The 21,439-nt window shown below is 43.8% G+C and overlaps 2 protein-coding genes across 9 annotated transcripts in view; both read left to right on the plus strand.

Moving 5' to 3' along the window:
* Positions 1-14,932, plus strand: part of ELF1 (E74 like ETS transcription factor 1) — a 116,150-nt gene extending 101,218 nt beyond the window's left edge. For 5 of the 6 annotated variants that reach the window (XM_067563187.1, XM_067563185.1, XM_067563186.1 and 2 more), the window contains 2 exons: positions 11,515-11,592; positions 13,212-14,932. In XM_067563187.1, coding sequence (XP_067419288.1) covers positions 11,515-11,592; positions 13,212-13,830 — 697 coding nt within the window. In that variant the 3' untranslated portion in view covers positions 13,831-14,932. The remainder of the gene's footprint in view (positions 1-11,514; positions 11,593-13,211) is intronic. The other variant, XM_067563191.1, reaches the window with a different exon arrangement.
* Positions 14,933-19,121: 4,189 nt separating this feature from the next.
* The window catches only part of SUGT1 (SGT1 homolog, MIS12 kinetochore complex assembly cochaperone), a 47,515-nt gene continuing 45,197 nt past the window's right edge, over positions 19,122-21,439 (plus strand). For 2 of the 3 annotated variants that reach the window (XM_067563200.1, XM_067563201.1), the window contains exons 1-2: positions 19,123-19,234; positions 19,336-19,381. In XM_067563200.1, the coding sequence (XP_067419301.1) occupies positions 19,197-19,234; positions 19,336-19,381 (84 nt within the window). In that variant the 5' untranslated portion in view covers positions 19,123-19,196. Of the gene's footprint in view, positions 19,235-19,335; positions 19,382-21,439 lie in introns of all 3 variants that reach the window. The other variant, XR_010922626.1, reaches the window with a different exon arrangement.

Raw genomic sequence — 21,439 nt, forward strand, 5'->3', positions numbered from 1 at the left:
ATATAGAAAAAATATTTTTCTCTGATGTTTCAGTTATATTAATAAATGGTATGTAAAATAGCGGATTAAAAAACAGAATTATGATTTTCAAGTTGATCTTGTTCATTTTAAGTCTTTTTCATTCTTAATTTTTGTGAAGCTCATATATTAGGACCATTTCAAAATGCACTTGAGAGAGAGAAAAGTTACATCTGATCCAGAAGTTTAGATAAATGTAATCATGAAGAATTGGGCAGGATATAAAAAGGAAAGTAGATTAAAAAAAGTAGATGGCTGCTTGTTTTCCACAGACTAAGCAACTTTTGAATGAAGTTTACTTACACCATCTAAGATAAAGATTTTTTGAATGATGGTGTAATAAATTAAACACTAATATGTAGCATAAAAGTGAGAACAATTTAAAGTTAGTCCCTCTTAGTGCTTTGTGTTTTTAATATTCCTTCATTCACCAAAGAGCTTTAAAACTTAATTGAAAAGCCATTAAATGCTGTGTAACCATATGATTTCAGAGATGACCAAGGATTTAATTATTCACTGGTCTCAAAAAGTGACTCAGAAAATACAGAGGAAGCACATGCATGAAGAAATAAATTATTAAGGCCATGCAATGACATCTAAGTCAGGAGAACAATGCTATGAAACATTAATAGGAAAACAGTACAGCAATTTGTCAAGTAAGAAGGATACCCATACTGAGCCGTTTCAGTATTACTTAGCAAAAATTTTCTGAACGATCTGCAAAATTTAATCAGGGAGGCAGTGAAACAAAGACAATAATACCTCCAAAAGTTGCAAAACTACATGATGCTATTTTAACATCCTGTTGTGTTTAAAATATTTCATAACTGGACTGTGAACAGTAGTTTTAAAGGAGAAAAGGAGGAAGTAGAAGTAACACTAGCATGACACTCAAATGAAATAACAGAATCCTTTAAAGACTTTCGTAGACTCCCGTATTACAATGATGGGCAGCTGTTTTTATTTTTTTTAACATAATTTAAAAACATTTCTCTGGAATCTATATTTACACTTTGCTAGATATAATAGCAAATCCAAGATTCTCAGCTAGATTAAAGGGAAAAAATGATCTCGTCTAGTCAATATAATTCATAATTAATTGTATAAGATTTAGTAATTGATAACCAAGAAAGCAAGTACTATACCTGCTGAGGTGCCAGGGGGAACAAAACTAGAAATACATTTTAAAAACCTCTATCTGCCAATGGCGGACTGAATAAGCTGTAAATTGAGGGGGTGATGAGCTATACAAATTCACTTGATGTTCCAGGCTGGTTACCGTTGATCTAGGATATACAGTATCTCAGATCCAGATTCAAAATACGAAATGTCCTTGTAAAGAGGGGTCCCCAAATTACGGCCCGCGGGCCGCATCTGACCCACTGACACATTTTGACCAGCCCACTGAGTCCAGTGGCATTAAAATTACGTGCAGCCCTTGATAACATAATGCAGGAGTCGGCAACCTTTCACAAGTGGCATGCCAAGTCTTCATTCCCCCCTCCCGGCTCCTCCCCTTTCCCCGGCCCCACCCCTCTCCCACGTGACGTGGGCCCAGCGCCATGGCCAGGAGCTGTTCCCGGCACCGAGCAGCACTGCGTGCCAGCCGCTCCCCCGCGCAGTCCCGCCCATTCCCCCCACCCCTCTCCCTCGTGACATGGCCCAGTGCTCTAGCCAAGAGGAGCTGCTCCAGCTCACCATAAGAGCAAAGCTGAGTGACGTGTCCCTGGCAGTTGAAAGTTTGAGGACCCCTGTTGTAAAGTTTTACCAGGGCAGTCTTGGGAGTTTTGATGGGGTTGAAAACTACACTTACAATTTCTCTGAAAACGTACATTTTAGGTTCTGTCTATGCTATGGTAAGGTTGAAAATAGGTTTTTTTTCAGATACATTTATAGCTGTATCAGTTTTTTGCCTCATAGGAACCTCCATAAAGGATCAGATCAGTGGTCCAGCTAGTCTAGTGCCGTACCACATACAGCAGCCAGTACAGAGAAAGGTACAAGAAACCCCATAATGGATACAACCTTACCCCTGAGGAAGTATGCCCTGAAGCATGAGGGTTTCTATCCTTACAATTTCTTTATCCTGTCTAATGTATCTTTGGATGTTTGTGTTATCCATATAAATGTCTCATCCTCTTTAGAATCCTGCTAAACACTTAGCTTTAGTAATATCTTGTGGCAAGAGTTCCCTGTGGCTATCTGTTGTGCAGAACAGTTTTTCCTTTATTAAGGTTTAAATTAGTTGCCTCTTTAATGTTTTCCAGCACCCTTCTGAGGGGTAGTCTGTAGCTTGCATGTTTTCTGCTAATGGGCTTATTTTAAAAAAATGAAACTGTCTACACTTGACACTGTAGTTGTCTTAGCTGCAATTATATTTGAAAACTATTGTCTAACTAGATTTATGCCTGACAGTCCTTTTTCGAACATGGCTGTAGCTAGTCAGCTCTTTGCCCAGGTCAGGACAGAACTTTACAGGGAGACCTTTTTCATTTTCTCCAAGAAAAGTAGATACTACAAACTGAAGTGCAGTTAAAAACATAGGGCCTGATTCTTCAAAAGGTGCAAGCCAATATAGTTGTTTGTACCAGAAAGTGGGTATAAAATGTGAGTTGAAAATTCAGATTTGGTAGCATTCTACACCTACTTTGCACAGATGTAAATGACTACACCCCTGTTTCAAGGCAGACTACATCAACTCACATTTTCTATCATCATCACTTATAGCTCCTTTTTGTTATATTAATGTTCAGTAATGAACTAGCAACAGAATAGGATGATGCCCTAGAGAATTCTTTAGCGTCTCATAAACAGCTTTTTGCAAGACTATCAAGAAGACAACAATACACTGACTTGTCCACTAAAATCTAACAGAGCAGCGAGGAAAGAGTTATATATGGGGAAGCTTTTAGAGGGAAAAAATGGTTAAACTGCACCAAAATGTTATCTAATTTAGCCAATACCCAAAGATAATATAGCCTTTTCTGACTAGTTTGAGCTGTTTTAACTGCTGCTTTTACCCCTTTTACTTTTCTCTTAATGGAAGGACTTCCCCTGTGATATAAATGCCTAAACCCTGTGGGCCAAATTCTTTGACACACTGGAAGTAAGTGGAGGTATGCACTGGCGTAATTGTGAGCAGAATTTGGCACCAGGTGTTAGCAGTGACTAAGCACAAATATAAATGTCCCTGTAGATCAGCATTCTAATTATAAATCTTTTTCAATTAAATATTGTTCACGTAAGGAAAACTCATATTCACGTGAGTCTCTGTTTAACATTTATAAAACTGCATTTTCATTTTCAACTGGAATAGCATACTGTAATCCTCATGTACTTGTGTACAAAGGTACCTGAAGTAATTGGGAGCTTGTAATGGTAAAACTAGACGGTAATGGGATCAGACATATATTCACTTCATTTCCATTTACTTTTAATCTTTAAACAATTAATGATTTCAGACATAACATTTCATACGCGCGTGGAGAGAGGTTCTCATGGTACTGACATACAAAGAATGGTTTATCATGAGCATATAGTGATAAAAATTATTAATTGCCCAGTTCTCATTTCTTATTGATTGGGATCATAACTGGGTTCTGAGGCAAGCTGTTGAGTTGCTGCTGCATTGTGTATTGTTGTTTCATACCAACAAATAGCATTACCAGTTATGTGTAAAGTGTGAGAGCAATGCTCCAGCAAACATCAAGTGTACAGTATTTTTTTGTATTTTCAAGTTGTCTTTTGGAACTAACCTCTTGAAGAGGAGTGTCCTGAGAATGCCCTCTCAGGCTGGAGAGGGAGAGATCTTGAAGGACCACTGAGATGGCCTCTCTGCATTCTCTAGTTAGTAGGTGGACTGATGCATGATGCCCAAAAGAACGCCAGCTTTTGTCTTGACCTTTGTGGCTAACCCCAGGGTAGAGCATGTTGCAGTAGTTCAGTTTGGAGCTGACGCTATCATGGATCACTGTAATGTTTCTCGGGAGTACTCAGGGTTGTGAGGCACCTCGTTACCACCTGCCCTTAGTGTGAGGAAGCCTTGTCTGTGCCTACCATGGGCCTGTTCCCTGACTCCCCCAGCCACAGACAAGACAAGCCCTCCCCTGTAGAACTTGTGGACTCCGCTGTCACTGTACAGGTTAGCATCTGGCACACCCACAACCCTCAAGTCCTCCGAGCATCTCCCTGGAGAGTCCAGCCCACTGGACTATTGCAGTGCTCACAGATTCACTGCTTCCAAAGAAGCAGTGCACCCCAGCTTACCAGTTTCACCTCACATCCCTCTTCACCTCACTCTGCTTGACACACAGCACTTAGAAGTACATTAATAGAGAAAACAAGTAAACATTTATTTAGCAGCAAAGTATCGAGATGAGAGGGGACAGCGAGTAGAAGTATTGGAAACAAATGGTTACATATAAAATCCTAACATCCATTCCTAGACTTACTTAACTGGACACTTTCATGTCTTCTAGAAGAGCAGTGCTCACCAAAAGTCCCTTTCATTTGCATGTAAATGTTGAATAAGAGTGGTGACAGGTGAGTGTCCCCAGGAAAGAGGAGCAGCTGCCCATCTGGTCCCTCTGGGACATGTGGGAAGAAATTAACAAAGCCAGTTTAATATGATTTAGGCCACCTTTGCTGAGGTCTTCTAGGTGGTCAACAGCACCTGCTGATTGATGTGAAAAGCCCTTGTTAGATAAGCTATCATAAGTGCTTTGCTTCTGTTCGTGGTGTGATATAGCAAGAGCCGAGGGCATTAGGAGAGTGCGAAGGGGTGTGGGGGGGAAGGCCCAGAATGCTCAGGGCTCTGTTCCCTGCGGACTAGCCAGAGTTACTAGAGGTCAATTAGGAGCATCTGAGGCCAATTAAGGCCCAGCCAGGTGCCTGATAAACCCCCTCTGCTCCAGACAGATGGGGCACGAGCTGGAGGTGGAGCAGGAGAAGTGCTGTGTTGTGCAGAGGAGCAGAGAGGAGTTTGGAGAAAAGTACTGGGCCCAGGATGGGGGAAGCTTGCTGAAGCAGGACTGAGTTACTCCCCAGGCACAGAAGCCTGGGTAAGGAAGCCTGGCCCAGGCAGCGAGAAGACAGGGCACAAGGAGCTGAAAGGACAGAGGGAGGAAATTAGCCCAGGGGAAAATATTGCAGCTGTGAATACAGTACCAGCAGCACATAGCTGCTATTCATAGGGCCCCTGGATTGGGATCTGGAGGAGTGGGTGGACCCAGGTCCCGCTCCCCTTCCCACAGGGCCATGCCGGAGGGACCATTCCCTCCCTCCCCCCCTGGGAGACGGGTAATTAGTGACGCCCTGGCCCACTACGAGAGACAAAAGTGCGAGACCCACTAGGGCAAAGCTGTCCGTCTGCCACAGTGATCTAAGGAAATCTTCCATCAGTGCAACCAGTGATGTCTCCGTGGCCTATCCCAAATGGAAGCCTAGCTAGGAGTCTAAAATGCTGGTGATTGAATATCATTGGAATGACTTTCCACTGATTTAATGTTCCCTAAAAAAGAGAGATTAAAAGGTGTGAGACAGATTAGTAGTTCTTCGAATGCTTGCTCATGTCGATTGATGTTAGTATGTGCATGCCCATGTGCATGGCTGCTGGAGATATTTTGCCTTAGCAGTATCCATAGGGCTGGCTCTGGTCCCCTCTGGAGTCCCGCCCTCATGCAGCAGTATATGAGGCGCCACCAACACTGCGCCCCCTCAGTTCCTTATTTCTGCCAGTGATGGTTGCAGGAGCTCCTTTCTCCCTTGTGAGAGCAAGAGCTGTATTTGCTTGCCTTTATTGACTGTTGTATATAGTTCTAGTTAGTTGGTTAGCAGTTTACTAAGTTAGAATCCGTGGTCCCTCTGGGGACATTCCCACATGTCATAAGCCCTTTCCACTAAATGACCCTCATGATAGTTGCCTGATGTGATTAGGAGAGTAAAATTTGCAAGGGCTTTCAACTGTGGACTAAAAAGGACAGGAATATGCATCTCAAAGTCCTGTTGATGGAGGTGGCACTCACACCAGCCTCCGAATCATTCTGCTTCGAATTGGTGCCAAGCACTTTGCATCGGAGCACAACGCCCCACCAGTACCGAGCAGTTCCTGGTGCCATTTGCCCTCACTGGTGCTGAAGAAGTTGCAAAAGAAGCAGCAAGCGGAAAGGGCATTCCCCCGCGCCGAAGAAAGATAAGAAGGCAAGGTCAGGCAAAGGACCCGTGTTGGCCAATTGCCTGTAGAGGAGCGACTGAAGACAATTCCTCCCAGGGTTGCGAGCCCATTGAGGGGACCAGCCCCAACTCCTGGGAGCGGAACGGGGCCCCTAAGCATGCTGGTGCCTTCAACTCTGGAGGTGTTTCAAGCGACTAGGGACCTCAAGGCCCTCCCAGTGCTGCCTACCCCAAGTGCTCTTACTTCGATGACTAAGCCAGTAAAGGCACCTGCTTCCAGGGGAAAATCTGGACATTGTGGTGGCCCCATTGCCGTCAACCAGCACCTTTCCTTAGAATCTCGACACCGGTCTATAACACTTGGGCCTTGGTCCCCTGCACCGAGAAGACAGTCCCCGCCCCCTCGAACTCTGTCTCTTACTCCGCATTCGCGGTCTCCAGCTCTGAGGCGGGAGTGTCCAGTTGCATGTGGATGGTCTAGATCTCCCCGTCACCGATCATCGTCCTCGTGGCACTGGTCACCGGATACCCAGCACCAATCCCCACCCCGCTCCCCGAGACCACACTGCTTGCTGTTCTGTTGGCACCACTCCCCATCTCCACGGCACCGCTCTCCACCTGCACACCACTCTCCACCTATGTGGCACCACTCTAAGGATGCCCATCGTAGGATGCCCATCGTTGGTCACCCTGCCTGGCACCGCATTGCAGCAGCAAAAGAGGCGCCATCGGCACCGCCTGGTTCTCCTCAGATTCTGAAGGGGATTCTAGTCACCACCCCCGAAAGCAGCACTCAACGGCATACCGATGTTGGGGGCTGGCCCCGCAGTGGGATTCTGGCTCCAAGACCAATGGCAGACACGGTGGCCTTATTGGAATCCCTGGGGGATCCCAATGATTTCAGGACCCTTTTTCCATTAGTCATCCGTGGCCTCATCCAAGCAGCGATCAGTCCATGGCACCGACTGCCCCAGCACAAGAGCCAGACTTGGAATCTAAGACCAGTGCCGAAACCATGAACCAGCAGAGAGATAGTTCTGGTAAAGCAAGAGGAGGTGCCACTCTTTCCCCCCACCTTACAGTCATCCTCATCATCACCAGATGAAGTTGTCACCAATCCAGCCCCCCCAATACCACTTTCAAGCCCACCAGAAGCTCCTGAAAAGGGTTGCCGCCAATGTGGGCCTGGAGGCTGAGGCCCTCTCTGAGCACGAGGACAGTCTATTCGATATTGTGGCTGCCGCAGCACCCGCTAGGAGAGCGCTCCCAGTTCATGAAGGGGTGATTAAAGAGGGTCCACCCCTGTGGCAGACACCAACCTCCCTTCCACCAGCATCAAAACGGTCCTAAAAGAAATATTACGTCCTGGCTAAGGGCTACGAATATTTGTGTGTGTGTGTGTGTGTCCATCCGTCCGTGTCCCGTCTCCTCCTTCTCTCCCCCCCCCCCCCCCCCCCGAGATCCCTGGTGGTAATTGCCACAAACGAAAGGGACAGGCAGGGTCAGACTAGCTTTTACACCTAAAATAAGGATGCAAAGAAGCTGGACTTGTTTGGAAGAAAGATCTAGTCCATAGCCAGTCTTCAGCTGTGGATCTCTAATCAGCAGGCATTGCTTGGGAGATATATTTATAATATCTGGGACTCAGTTACTAAGTTCAAGGACTCCCTGCCACAAGAGATCAGGCAAGAGTTTGCATCCATTGTAGAGGAGGGGAAGGCTGTAGCTAGGGCCTCTCGACAGTCGGCATTGAAGGCGGCTGATTCAGCGGCCAGGTCAATAGCCTCAGCGGTGTTGATGCGCCGGTGCTCCTGATTGCAGTCCTCAGGTCTGTCCCAGGAGGTGTCTGTGCAGGACATCCCCTTTGAGGGCAACGCTCTGTTTTCAAGAGCAAACGGACACCAGGCTTCATGGCCTGAAAGATTCTAGGGCCACCTAGCCTTCACTTAGGTTGTATACTCCTCAGACTTCCCGGAGGCAATTCCATCCTTTACAGCCACTGCCCAGATTCTTGGGCCAGTCAGGGCAGGGGTCCTTAACAGAAGAGACAAAAACAAAGGGTTTAAGTGTTGCCGCACCAACCCAGCCTCCTCCGTGACGCAGGCGGGCCCTACACATCACTGAGATGGCCCGCATCAATCATTCTGAGGGTGTGTCCAAGAGCGGCATCCCAGTCTGTCCATATGATCCATTTCTCCCCTATTCCTCAACCATCTGTTTTCCAGTTGGAATGACTTGCCACTGATCTAATGTTCCCCCAAAAAGAGAGACAAAAGGTAGGAGACACATCAGTAGTTGTAAAGAGTGGCTGTCAGTTTTTGTTTGAATGCATGTTTAAAGGCATTCTGAAGAAGGCATTGGTCAACAGTAGGCTGATGTGATCTCTGCAGGTTTTCACCAAATAGGTCATAAATTCTTTTTACTGGTGATACCACACCTTTTTCTTAATGCATTTATGATTGTGCCAAATACCATCAGGAATGGTGCTATGATCATCACTTTCCACTTGACTTGATTTTCATCTTGCTGGGAAAAAACTGACTCAGACTCTGTTTTGCTTTTTGTTTTGTTTTGTTTAATTTCTTCTGAAACTAGAATCAGAGCTGTTTACAGTGGAGGTACTTGAGTCTTTGATTGTGCAGCAGCAGTTTTAGATTGATTTAGTTCTCTCTCTTTCCAAGACAGTTCTGCTGGTCATGTTAGCAGGCACTGTGGAGAAGGATGAGGATTTCTTATGTATACCACTTATTATAGCACATGTTATTGGGTTCACAAAGCTGTTTGCCATCTGAACTCAAACTTCTGACTTTGTATGCTTACCTGTGGGAGCAAGACATGGGAAGGGACATCTGAAGAGCATGATGGATACAACACCAAACAGAGAGTCAGGAGAATTAGGTTCTCTATGGGCTTGTCTCTCCGAGCAGTTAGTGCTTGGCAAGCTATGGCGTAAGTCTACCCCGCACAAGCCTTCTGCGCACTGTCTGTCTGTGTGCATTCTGTGCGCACACTAAAAGTTCCCTAGTGCTGTTTAATCTACACTCGACTTTGAAACGGGGTAGATCAATGCGCATGAAGAAACTTAGCATGGAGTAGCAGGGCCCACCTGGACAGTTAGTGGCTGGGTAGTATGAGAGAGATTTACACTCCAGCTTTCCATGCACTAGCTGTTTTATACAGTCAGATCCTATGGCTCTCCCATTTACTTAGGACATGACCTTTGGCAAGGTGTTAGACAAGAAGTGGGAAAGTTATGACCTCTTTTTGAAGGAGGGGATATTAAGGCCTAGTATAAGGGTATCCAGTGCCCCTTTCCCCTGCCATCACCTGTGTACTTAGGCAGATCAGCAACTCCAGTGTGTGTCTGGCTATGTGTGCAGGGGTCTGGTGACCACCAGGGCTGTGAGGTCTTAGGCCAGTCTGTTAGAGGCACCAGTGTGAGGTGTGGGCTGCACTGCATGCCAGTAGGATTCTCACATTAGACGTGACTTATACACCATGTGGATTTACTTCAGTGAGTCAGTCTTAACTCTGGCATCTGAAGTTGGCTCTACATTGCATGTCATGTGCATTCCACCTCTCTAGCCCTCACTGGATTTATGTTGTATCAATTAGTTGGATGAGTGGGGGGAAAAGTCTGGGGAAATGTCCCCTTTTTCCTCTTGAACTATCTATTCCTACATCATGTTGAGTAACTTTTATGCTAGGAAATGGATTCTCAGTTCCTTTCTGTGTTTTTTTCTTTATCTTGCATTATTTAATTTGCTTACTATATTGTGAAACACTGCTTATTCTTGTTTTGTAGCTCCAAGACCTTGCAGGATTTTCCTCCCCTTTTGCTTTTTAGAAGTTTCGCAAATAAATTGCTATGAATCAGCTTCTCTCTCAGCTAGTGTTTGCAACATCACTATTCAGCACCAGATGAGTGAACATGAGGTTGCACAACACTAGATTATAACTGCACCCGAGGAACCAAGGAATAGATTTTGATCGTTTCCCTGCCAGCAGGCTGAAATGAGTGTGGAACATGTGTCATCCTTTCCTCGGTAATAATCAGAACCTGTATTTTTTCAGCAGTATTTCCTCTTCTCCAGTATTGCTCAACAGTCTTGTTTTTTAAAGGTAATAGCTTCAGAAAGTCCCTGGATAGTGCACCACTTGCAGACTTGTGCAGTAGCTTAAGGGTATAGCAGCGATGGTAAAATTACAAATAGAGCAAAACAGAACAGAACACAGAACAGCCTAGAAAAATTCTAGCTGCCTGGGATTTGGCTGAGTAGTTTGTGGGGTGGGGTTGTTGAATGAGTAAAATATGGGTCTCTTTTCGATACTATTTGCAGTAAGGATGGGCAATTAAATTTTTTGTCTGTGCTGGTGGTCTTCAGTGTCTGGTTAATTGGCTGGCAACATTCCATGGCTAGGAACAAAATCTTTACTGCAAACATCAACACATGCAGTTCCACAGCTAGAACACTTACTTTTTTATTTTAAATGAAAGCTGAGATTCTGGAGAATAAAGTGGTAGCGTCAGAGAAGGGCTGTTGTGATGTATGGCCACAGGTTGGCGGTTTTCAAGCCCAGCTGTTAACTTTCAGCAGCAGTTCTTCAAAGCTGCAGTGGCTGCCTTAACCCTTCCATCCCAGCTGGGTCTCCTTGATAGCAGCTGTCTCAGTGCCTTTTCCTCAGTGGGATTGTAAGTCTTTTCCTGGTGGCAGGTCAAGTGCCAGTCATCTTTCTTCCTAGCTGTTCCATTTGCAGCACCACTTCCCTAGTCTCCACAGAGATGCTGGGGCCTCTTGAGGTGTGTCTACACTATGAGTTTTTACCTTGAGTTAACTGGCAAGGAACTGTAGGTATTTTCACTTTGTGAAAGCTGGTGGGAAGGCTTCCCCAAATGTTTCTTCTGAGATACGTCAGTCTGTGGTTTTCTGCACAAACGAAAACTTTTTTTAAAAAGAGTGTAGGCAGGCCCATAGGGAGGGGAGCCACTGGCACTGCTTCCCCTCTCAAAGGAGAGAAGGATGTGTGGAGGGGTGGAACAGCTGGTTTGGAGACTGGCTGCAATGGCCTGAGACTGGAGACAAAGCAGGACTTGCCCAGGGAATCTTCTGGGCTCAACCACCCTGACACAGAGTGAATGAGTTGAGAGGATTCAGCAAGGACCATTGCAGTGGCTTGCTCACTTGATTTGCTACTGAATGGAAGAAAAGTGAGTAGAACTCCCCCTCCTGGCAAAGAATACAATAGCAGTAACAGCTCCTGTACTGCCGGCCCAGCAGCTGCGTCTGTTAAATTAATTACACATGTGTAAGTTTTTCTTTGCAGCCATAACAGCCAGGACCTGTTTTTAAATGAAGGTTTTGACTCTGCACTAGTTGATGACATTGGTCATATTTGTCTCAGGCAAGTGAGATTTTGCTAAACTGTGATATATGAATACTGATTGAGTAGGAAGAGGTGAAAGGAAAGTGCTGCGGAATAGTTATTTGGTGCAATCTTACAATAGGGGTGTATTTAGAAGAAGAAATATGCAACAATGTGTACAAGTCTGAAAATGATCTGAAACTGGAAGAGCTAGTCAGTAATACTAAAGACAAGGGGTATTCAGTCTGAAGTGACTGGTGGTGGGAATGGTAGAATAGCTGAGAAGTGAAGAAGAGTTTAATAGTTTTTGGATGGATTTAAGTTTATTTTACTTACTATAGGAAAGTATGTATGAGGAGAGAAGATAGGAAGGGATTTGGCTAACTGGAAGGGAAAGGAGACATTGAAGGGAGAGAGGTGGCATGGGAAGAAGGAAGGAAGGATGGAGAGAACAGTAGGGGTGGGAAGGTGGAGTGTAAACATTACTGAAAGAGAGAGACTGTCATGGAGAGGGTGGTTATGGGGGTTGGAACAAGCAGCCAATTTGCATAGTTGGAAGCAGTGTCCTGGGAATTTTAATCTAGAAAAAAATAATGAGAATTGAACAATTTTTCCTGACAGGGGAATAAGCCTATTAAAAAGTAAACATGAAATAAAGCAAACTGAGAAATTCCAGATTTTAAAGTGATCATTTTATTGATCAAATTGCCAGTTTTCAAGGTGCTGCACAATAACTTCAGTAACACAAATGCAAGTACACATACACAGAAAATTTAAAAAGGACGTATAAACACAATGTAACACATGTCTACTGAATTTTTTACCATGAAACCCTTCAGGCAACCAGGAGAGGTTTTTGATACAACTACTGCATTGAATGAATACCATATATACATTTCAATCACATTCCTTTTATTATGACTTCACATTTCTAAAACACCATTACCCAATATAGCATCTGGATGCTTTGGTGATATAATAGTCAATTTTGTAACCATCAACTCTATGTCCCAACCTGTTTGAGGCATAGAAAACAAGTTCTGCTCAGCTAACATTGATGAAATTGTTCCATATTTAAATTGATGTAACTGAACTAACTTTGGCCCCAATACCCTACGCTAAGGACTGTATGGGATAAACAGACAGACAACACTGTGCACTGGGAGATTGAGAAGGTTCTAACTGATGCTTCCACTGATCCTGCAAGGACTTATGCACGTACTTAAAGTTAAGCACAAGCACAAGTTTTTGGAGGATTGGGGCTCTGCTTTGCAAATTATTTAGGATTTTGTGTTTCCATATGACAAATTTTGGAACAGCTGATGTATCATGTTCATGGCTGGCGTGCTGGTAATTGATGTGGAAGACTGGATTTGATTCACAGTCTTGCTCACTAAACTGCAGAATTCATCAAAGGCAGGGCATCTCAGTTCAGGGAAAGGGTTTCATAATTCCTTGTCATTCACTAGTGACCCCTTCAGGAGCAGTGCGGATGGGTTTCAAATGGAGTCAAGTCCAGTTTTTTGTGACTGGAAGGTCAGTAACCCCCCTGCCTTTCTCCTCCAAATTAATAATTTAAGTAGCCTGGGTTGCAAAATGCTCATTCACTAATAGATCTGGGAACTTTCTAATATTTTCCTGTTTTCTAATTTTAATAGGACTTTACAAGCCCCAGCCCAAGTTCCAGTGGTTGTTTCACCTGGAAACCAGCAGTTACATACTGTAACACTCCAGACAGTGCCTCTTACTACAGTGATAACCAGCACAGATCCAGCATCGGCAACAACGTCCCAAAAATTTATTCTACAAGCCATTCCTACTTCACAGCCAATGACAGTACTTAAAGAAAACGTGATGCTGCAGTCTCAGAAGCCAGTCTCTCCTTCTTCATCTATTGTCTTTAGCCCAGCCCAGGTTCAACAGGTTCTCACCAGCAATGTGCAGACCATTTGCAATGGAACAGTCAATATGGCTTCATCTCCATCCTTCAGTGCTAGTACTCCCATGGTAACTTTTTCACCTAGCAGTTCACAGATGGTTGCTCATCCACCTGGCACAGTGATCACTTCAGTAATCAAAGCACCAGAAACTAAACAGACTGTTATACAAGGAATGATGAAAGAGGAAGTAGAAGAAGACACAATAGATGATACTGAGCAGTCAGAGCAGAGGTTCCAGCAGCAGCCTTTTGTGATGGTGGTATCCAATTCAAATGGATTCCCATCTAACATGCAAGTGAAACAGGAAAGTGAACAATTGGAATCCAATTTATATTAATAAACAAAAAAATCCCTGTGGATGATTATTTTCATAAATGTGATGGGACCTTTACAGCTGTGTATATATGATTTGATTCTGAAGCAGATGTTACAAAGCTACTTAATTTCTACAGTTAATTGTTAGAAGTCATGCAGTAGAATGAGTTTTGATTTTCTGTTAATTGCTAAATGTTATCATAAAAATATAAAATTATATAGTACTCATTTTTCAAAATACAAGCATGAAGGAACATGCATTTTATACTATGAAGACTTTCTCTTAATTTTTTTTGTCCAAAGTTCCAAAATTCTTACATATTATGCATTTTCACTATGGCTAATTTACATTGCAATACCATATTATAACCTTTTCTGTTTAATCTGCAAATGTGTCACTTAATTTTTGAAACAACAGTTACGTTCTACAGAACAGCATTTTCATTCCATGTGTGTGAATCTTATCAAGTTTACCAAATACCTATTGCATACCAATGAACTATGTCAGATTCTACTTTGAATAATGGACAGTGGCAACCAGGCTTCCTCCTGTTGCATTTTTGCACCACAATCATTGCGTGTGCAAAATAAGAATACACTCCCATTAAGAATACATAAAGCATTTACATACACCAATAATGAACAATGTCAGATCTATATTTTTTATATACACACAACAAATATACTTAATTACAGAAACTAGTGGCATTGCTACAGGTGCAATTATTTCATACTATTTTGTGGCTATGAAGTTAAACATTCTTGCTTTCTATTTCAGATTATTTTGTAAGGGGGAAAGTGAAATATATACAATTTATGCAAGTGTTCTGAGATTAATACTTTTATGAATTTCTTTTTCAATTGTAAATAATGTACATTTAATTTCACAAGAAAGTTTCAGCTAATTTGTTTCAATAGAGCAATTTTTGATAGATACAAATAAGATCATTATGTTTAGAGGTCTAATGTTATATGTATTCATATTACAGAGTGAATTTGTATTTAAAGACAAATTTTTAAATGACAGAACCCTACTGAACCTGGGTTCTTTGTCTTTTGTATTTTTAATTGGTTTATTATGAAAATAAATCAAGTGGAAAAAAAATTTCTGTATTTATTCTAGAATTTTCTTACCAATACATGATATGAAGCTCTGAACTGTATTGAGAAATAGAGCAATATGATTAATTAGTGATGGTCTGTGATTTGGAACACATTAATAGATGAGCGGGTTAGGAATCAGTTCACGAGAACTCAGGATGAGAAATTGATTTGCAAGCTGTTTGTCTGAAAATGTGACAGCATTGTGCAGTACTGCTGTAGGAAAAGGTGAGCTTCAGCAGTTAAGATGAAGAATGAGCTAAGCTCAGAAATGTGTGCTTAATAGCTCTACTGATAATGGCTTCAGGCATAGATGGTTTAAACTTTTGTCCTCTTACCCTCACCTATCAGTCCCCAAATGCATAATTCAGGACATCACTGGTACTACAAATTGCTTAGGACTTCTGGGATCAGTGATCCACAACATATTTCATTCTGGGATATCTTAATAGAACCAGGAAGTACTGGATGATTTCGCAAACTGGAGATGAGGAGGGAAATGGGCTCTTAAAAAGTTAAAACAAATGTCCTTAGTATCTCTTATTGGGAACTTTTAACAAACATTTTCTAGGCTTAATTCAATTTTAATTTTAGTTCGCAGTTCTTTAAGTTCAATTGCTTTCCATAGCAAACTTCTTTACTAAAGAGGTATAGACTTTGGCCATTTTAATTTATAACAGAATGAAAGTTCAACAGAATTTATGTACAATTTGATTTTAATTCTTATTTTTAGACCAATCCAAATTATTTTGAGAAGTTTTGTATATTTTGCAAAAAGTTCATAATATGGTGTACTGCAAGTTCTTTCAGAGAGGAAAAAATTTAAAATTAACAAAATTCTACTAACTGTATTATGCATAATGTGAAAACCATGTAAAAATCTCATGGTTTCAGAACTGAATATTCAGGATTGTTATTGGTTTGGTTCACAAAATTAAAATTAAAATCCTTTCTCCTATCAGATTTAGTACTAGATAGATTGATGGGAGCAATTAAGTATTAGAATTATTCTATGTGGTTGAAAAGCACTTGCACCTGAATAAATCTTAGGAAAACATTGCTATAATAACTGAAACCTCTGTGAATTATAGTAGTAAGAGAAACTTCTTTTTTTAATGAAGCAGAAATGTGGTAGGCACTGTAACCTTGTACACAATAGTCCTCATCCTGAAGTCCTTATATTCTAACTAGACAAAGACACAGGATGTGGGAAGATGGAAAAAGCATTTTAAAATCTGATTTTTATCGCTGATTGGGCCTCTCTGCCACAATACAAATATTTAGTAATACAAGCAAAACTGAGGTGATATTTAAAATAAAAAACATTCCCTCTGTGACTGACTCACCTTGTTACCCTCTGCCTCTAGTGAGCGGAAGGTTTGCTTGTGCTTGACCAGATGTTAGCTCTCTGATACTCCCAGTCTCTTAACCACCCAAGCAATTTCCTCAGGGCTTTGCTAGCCCTATCTTTCATAGAGTCCAAGGCCAGAAGGGACCATTATCATCTAGCCTGACCTCCTGTATAACAACAGGCCATAGATAACTTCCCCCAAAATAATTCTTAGAGCACATCTTTTAGAAATGCATCCAGTCTTGGTTATAAAAAATGTTAATGATGGAAAATCCACCAAAACCCATGGTAAATTGTTCTAATGGTCAATTAATCTCACTGTCAAAAATTTACATCTTATTTCCAGTTTAAATTAATCTAGCTTCAACTTCCGGCCATTGGATTGTGTTACATCTTTCTCTGCTAGATTGAAGAGTTCATCATTAGATATTTGTTCTCCATGTAGATACTTCTAATCAAATTACCCCTTAACCTTCACTTTGTTAAACTACATAGACTGAGCTTCTTCAGTCCATCTCTAATCCTTTAATCATTCTTGTGACTCTTCTCTGAACCCTCTCCAATTTATCAACATCCTTTTTGAATTATGGGCACCAAAACTGGACACAGTATTCCAGCAGTGGTCACACCAGTGCCAAATACAGAGGTAAAATAATCTCTCCAACTCCTACTCGAGATTCCCCTTTTTATGCTTCCCAGTATCACATTAGCTCTTTTGACCACAGCATGCCAATGGAAGTTCATGTTCAGCTGATTATTTACCACAACTCCCAAATCATTTTCAGAGTCACTGCTTCCCAGGATAGAGTCCCTCATTCTGTAAGTATGGCCTACATTATTTGTTCCTAGATGTATATATTAGCCCACATTAAAATGCATGTTGTTTGCTTGCATCCAGTTTACCAACTGATCCATGTTGCTCTGAATCAATGAACTGTCCTCTTCCTTATTTACCTCTCCCCCAATTGTTGTCATCTGCAAACTTTATCAGTGATAATTTTATGTTTTGCCTTTGCCTTCCAGGTTAACAGTGGGTGTACCACAGCCCCTGAGCTCCTCTAAAAGCATCCCCCTTGAAGTATCCAGCCTCAGTCACTGTACGCTCACAGAAATTACGCACAGCTTGACTGGTACAACTCAGGATCAGGTCTTTTATAACATCATAGAACTGAGATATAATTATAGTGAAAACAATCATACATTTATTATCAAAGATAAGATTTAAGCGATACTGGGTTAAGGAGAATGATGGAAACAAGCTGTTATGTATAAAACAAAAAGTATAACACGCTTCTTAGAGTCTAAACTTTAACAGGCTAAAATCTTTGTCTAAAGTAGTTTCTCACCTAAGGCAATCTCTGAGCTTTGCCAACCAACGTGAATGGGATCCACTTTTCATGAATGCAAAAAGTTCTGTCCTTTTTGCTCCCTCAGTGATGAATAACAAAATGGCCCCCTTGCTTCTCCTTTTTCCCAAAACTCATTGTTTTGTCCCCTGAGTCAGGATGACCTCCATGATTCCTTTCCTGGTGTTCTCGCTCCAAACTGTCTTCACAGACTCACGTTGATTCCATATGCAAATTGGCATCCCTTTGTGTTGGCTTACAATGCTTAATTGATACGTGAACCTAGGCAAACAAGTACACCTTTTTGTCTGGCAAAACGTGTGTCAACCCTACCTGGGACACAGACTCAAAAAATATATTTTCAGTACATATACACAACTCCTTAAATATCACCACCCATACATCACACAACGATGACAGCGGGAACTCGGACCACCGCGGCAGAAGGCAGAGTTTGGGATGCGGAGTTGCTTGCAGGGAGCCTTTTTTTTTTTTTTTTTTTGGCCAAGCCAAGCCCCTCCCAGTGCTAAAGGCTGGAGTGGCAGAGAAGATGGACAGGGGTGAGGGTCCAAGAAGCTGTCACAGACTGTAGAGAGCAGCCCACAGGCCTGTTGCCAACTCAGTAAAAAATGTACAATTTAAACACTGTCAGTAAATCCGTAAATAAACTAAAATGTCCATAAAATTGGGTAGAAATAAAACGTATTGTACTTTGACATTGATTGTTGTCGTTCAGAGTCACTTCTTGTATCCTAAAACTACACCGACCATGACTTCATCAATTTCCAGTTTTGTAGTATTGCATACGCCCAAAGAAGCCGACTGATCAATTAACTGCCGCTAAAACAATTGCCTTCTTCCAAATTCCTGTGTACGGAATAGTGCGAGGGCGTGAGTACGCACTTTTGTGACTTTATGGTATTGTTTACCGTAGTGTGAGTGATGTCGGTAAAAAGGTTTACCCTGGCCGTGAAAAAAAATCCACTTCAGATCTTCCCGTCAGTAAAAACTAAAAGGCCAGCTGGGAGACCCTGTGCGCAGCACACAGGTGCGTCCCTTCAGCAGGGTCAAAGCTGCTGCTTTCCCCTGCCAGCCCCTCTGCGCCCGCCTCCCGTGCCACGGGGCAGCAGCGGAGCACAAGCTGCGGGACCAGGAGCGAGCGGAAGAGTCTCTCCCGCAGCCCAGCCGCTGCGCCCTGCTGAGGTCCCGCTGCCGCGCAGGGAGAGGGCGAGGGGGGGTGGGGGAGCTCCGTGTGCGCCGCGAGCTCGGCGACCCCGCCCACCCCAGGGGGGTTTGTTTCGTTGCCATGCCAGGGGCGGGGGGGGGGCGGACAGGAGCTGGCGGGCTGAGCGCCTGCCTCCCTCCAGCTCAGTCCTCCCGCGCTAGGGGGCGCACGGGAAGGGACGTTTGCCTCCCTAGCAACGAACTAACGCGGCTGTTATGCGAAGGGGAGTGACGTCACTCCGCCACCCCTCCTTTTCTGTCCCATCAGTCCCTGCGCGCGCATGCGCGCCGCTGCCAGCCAACCCGGAGTGGGTTTGTTGTTGCTCGGTTCAGCTCCCTCGCTGGTGGCGGAGCGGGCACTGCAGCATGGCGGCGGCGGCGGCCCTGGACCCGGCCTGTCCGCGGTGAGTTTCCCCCGCTCCTTGTCCCTTCCCCCCATCTGCGTAGCCTTGGCCGCCCCCGCGGCCTCCTTTAACCCCGCGCTGCCCTGTTGTTCTCTCGCCAGGTTCTCGGACGGTGACGTCGAGCAGGACCCCGGGGCGGCGACGCAGGTGAGAGGTGGCTGTGGTGGGGGAGGGGGAATGACAGGGGCCGGACTCCTGTACCCCGGGCCGTGCTCTCGGCGCGCCGCCCCGCCCCGCCCCGCCGGCCGCTCGGGGGGAGGGGCCGGCGGGCGCCAGGGTCTCTCCTCGCGTCACGCTGTGTGGGTGCTGGGGCGCCCCGCCCGCCCATCCCTCCATCCCTTGGGTGAGGCCTAGCCCGTCTTCTCCTCTGGGGACGGGACGGGTGTTGGGTTGTCCCCGAGCTGCAGCCTCGGCCGGTCGCTCGGCCGCCTGTGTCCTTGGTGTGGGCGCGCTGGGTGCAGCTGCAGCTCAGTCGTTCAGGTTACCTCGAGTTTCTGTCGTGTTTGTTACCTTTAGCTTTTCTGTTTCAGCTGCTATTGTAAGAAAAGCTCAGAGCCCTTTAGGAGCTAAGAAACTGAGCCTCAATATCCCTGCAAGGTGGAAAAGTCTCATACAGTTGGGGAAACTGAGGCACGGAGTGCTGAAGGGACTCTCCAGCGGCGGGGCTGAGTTGGTTTGGGGGCAGGAATAAGAATCCAGGTTTCTTGACCACCTTTTCCTCCTAAGTCACTATTTCTCTCCAGGTGACTGTTTGCTATTATAGGTTGCCTCAAGTAGCTGTTTCCAGCATTAGTATTTTTATAAGGTGCCAACTGTGTATGCTAGGTGCATTACAGACAATGATAAAAACAGAATCCTAACTTTGAGTAGATTAAAGTTTAAATACCATACAGATGAAGCATGGTTTGCAGTGAAAAATGCAGAGTGACTGAGCAGTGAAGTTTTATGCGTGGTTTTAATAGTTCTTTCCCTCTCTCAGTATACACCATAACTGTTTCTCTGAAAGGAGATACTTGAGTTAGGTTTTCTTGGAAGTAAGTACTCTTTTTGAAGAAAGGCTAGGAGCATGATAGGCAGTAAAGGAATAGATTTCAGGTGTCGGGAGCAAAAGAGAATAAAAAACATGCACCGGGATACTGATATGAAATTATACAGTTATTTGGGGGCAAGGACTAAGCCTTTGAAGCAGGTGTGTAGGTAAGGAAAAATAACTGAAAGATTTGGAGAGGAGCTAGATGTAACTGGAATAGTGGGCCAAGATAAATGATGCTTGCTGTTGCAATCATCTCATTGATTGAGCAAGTTTAGCGATTTGGGGCTCAGGTGAAGATCTTAATAGAGAGAATGGAGTAGAAAGGATGAATTTTGGAGATGTCGTCCACTTTTAAACTAAAGGTGATCTATGGAATATCATTAACTATAGACACATCTGCAACCTTTTCTGTGTGTTGAGCCCAAGCTTTAAAATTATCTAGCTAATGTGTGTGTTCCTTGTCTATAGGTGAGTTCAATTGTTAAGAATCCCTTTGCCTCCTACTTCTGGTATACACTTTCACTGGAATGTAGTTGCTGTGGGAAGTCATGCTGGTGCATGGAGAGGCAATTTCTCAAGTAGCCATTGGGGGAGTCCCATGGAGAGCTTTGAGAGTCAGGCCAGACACATTGAATTGTAATTTCCGTTGGCTCTCCGTTGAGTACAGAAAATGAAGCACCAGGATGATCTGTTTAGAAATGTAGCTAAGCAATTAGGCTGTTGCGTTTTGTACTAGCTGGAGTGTTTTCAATGTATGTCTTCATTCTTAGATAGGAGTTCTATACAGGAAAAGGAGGAAGATGGCCCTTATTGTTATAAATTTTTCCATGGCTGCTACTTTTAAAATAAACTGAATTTGAATATACTGAGTTCTTAGGAAGGCATTCACATAGCCATGTCAAACGCTGCTTTTTTGTGTAACATGTTTGGTCTGCCATTTCTCCTATCTCTTTGTTGGGCCATCCCGGAGTTCACTGCCACATGTGCTGGCTGCCCTGTATGTATATTCTCTGGATACTGTATTCCAAGGGTGGCTGAACTTCTTGACTCCCTGAGGCCCCCCTCCCTGCTGGGCAGAATCCTCTAGCTCCAACCTCCCTACCCCAGTCTAGAATTGGGGAGAGGGGGACTCTGAGCTGCACGTTAACTGTAAAGGTTGCATGTGACTCTCA

This window comes from Emydura macquarii, unplaced genomic scaffold (genome assembly GCF_026122565.2).
Source record: "Emydura macquarii macquarii isolate MOO-44397 ecotype Brisbane River unplaced genomic scaffold, CSIRO-AGI_Emac_v2 contig_2473, whole genome shotgun sequence".
In the NCBI taxonomy this organism is placed as follows: Eukaryota; Metazoa; Chordata; order Testudines; family Chelidae; genus Emydura; species Emydura macquarii.